At 71.3% G+C, this 1222-nt stretch overlaps 1 protein-coding gene across 1 annotated transcript in view; it reads left to right on the plus strand.

Moving 5' to 3' along the window:
* Positions 1 to 426, plus strand: part of NPDC1 (neural proliferation, differentiation and control 1) — a 4577-nt gene extending 4151 nt beyond the window's left edge. Inside the window, exons 7-8 of the mRNA XM_077771002.1 lie at positions 9 to 182; positions 261 to 426. Coding sequence (XP_077627128.1) covers positions 9 to 182; positions 261 to 329 — 243 coding nt within the window. The 3' untranslated portion in view covers positions 330 to 426. The remainder of the gene's footprint in view (positions 1 to 8; positions 183 to 260) is intronic.
* The last annotated feature ends 796 nt before the right edge of the window (positions 427 to 1222 follow it).

The following is a 1222-nucleotide window of genomic DNA, read 5'->3' on the forward strand; positions in this document are numbered from 1 at the left end:
ACCCCTCCCCCTGGGGTCCCCTGTGCAGCTGGGCCGCTGGCACCAGACGGTGGGGGAGGACCCAGCCGTCCCGCCTCCCACCCAGGCATAAAGAGCCGCCCAAGGAGCTGGAGTCGCTGTCGTCCGACGAAGAGAACGAAGACGGCGACTTCACGGTGTACGAGTGCCCGGGCCTGGCCCCGGTGAGTGCGGGCAGGGCGGGCGTGCTTCCCCGGGCCGCTCCCCGGGCACCCCCGCCCGCCTGACGCTGGCCTTCACAGACCGGCGAGATGGAGGTCCGGAACCCGCTGTTCGATCACTCGTCGCTGGCCGTGCCCCTGCCGCAGTGACCCGAGGACTGCCGCCCGCCTTCCCCCCGGACTGCATGGCCCACGGGCAGGGAGGGGCAGGGCTCCGGGTTTCCCATTAAAGAGACCGTGTTCTGAAGGTGGGCTGCTTGTGGCTGCGCCAGGGCACCTGCGGGCGTGGGGTGCGGGTGGGAGCCCCCCGTCGAGAAGACTCTGCCCCTTGCCGCCAGGGACCGCGGTCCCCCCCCTCGGGAGCCAGGCCACGCACTTGAGGGGACGAGGCCCACCCCGAGGACCAGGCGCGATGAGGAGGCAGTGCCAAGTAAAGTTCATTTCAAACCCGCCGCCCTGGCGTGTGCTGGAGACTGGCGCCTGCCCCGCCCGGGGCCGCGGCGACCGGCCTGGAGTGGGGCCTGGGGCTGCGTCCCGCTGGGAAGAGAGGCTCTGGTTTTCCACCAACACAGAGGGCCAGCCTTACGCGTTTCTCCTGTAGCCTCACCCCTACAGAAACGTCTGTGTCGGGCTGGGGAGGGAGGGGTGAAATGGGGGGCCAGGCGGGTCTGGAGTTGGTACACCTCCCGATAGACCCCGTTCCGTCGTTCCGTGTATGCTATAGAGGGCAGGGGAGCGCGGCACGGGGGCGCCCACACGCAGCTGCCAGGGGGCACCCAAACGCCACTGCTGCCGTTGCCCACCTGGGCCGGAAGGCGGGGAAGAAGCGGGCGCGGGTGTGGGTGTGGGTGCACTGCAGGCTCCCCAGAGACACCCGGGCGTGTGGGGTACGGCAGGCAGAGGGCCGGGCTGCATGCAGGCTGGGGGACCAGCGGGGAGCAGGTGGGGGGAAGCGGCAGGGGCCCTGAGTGCCTTGGCCCCCCCCAGCCGCCCGCCCGGGAGCGAGGAGGCTGGTGGAGGGGAGGAGGGACCTTCAGGGGTGG

This window comes from Crocuta crocuta, unplaced genomic scaffold (genome assembly GCF_008692635.1).
Source record: "Crocuta crocuta isolate KB4526 unplaced genomic scaffold, BGI_CrCroc_1.0 scaffold2720, whole genome shotgun sequence".
Lineage (NCBI taxonomy): Eukaryota > Metazoa > Chordata > Mammalia > Carnivora > Hyaenidae > Crocuta > Crocuta crocuta.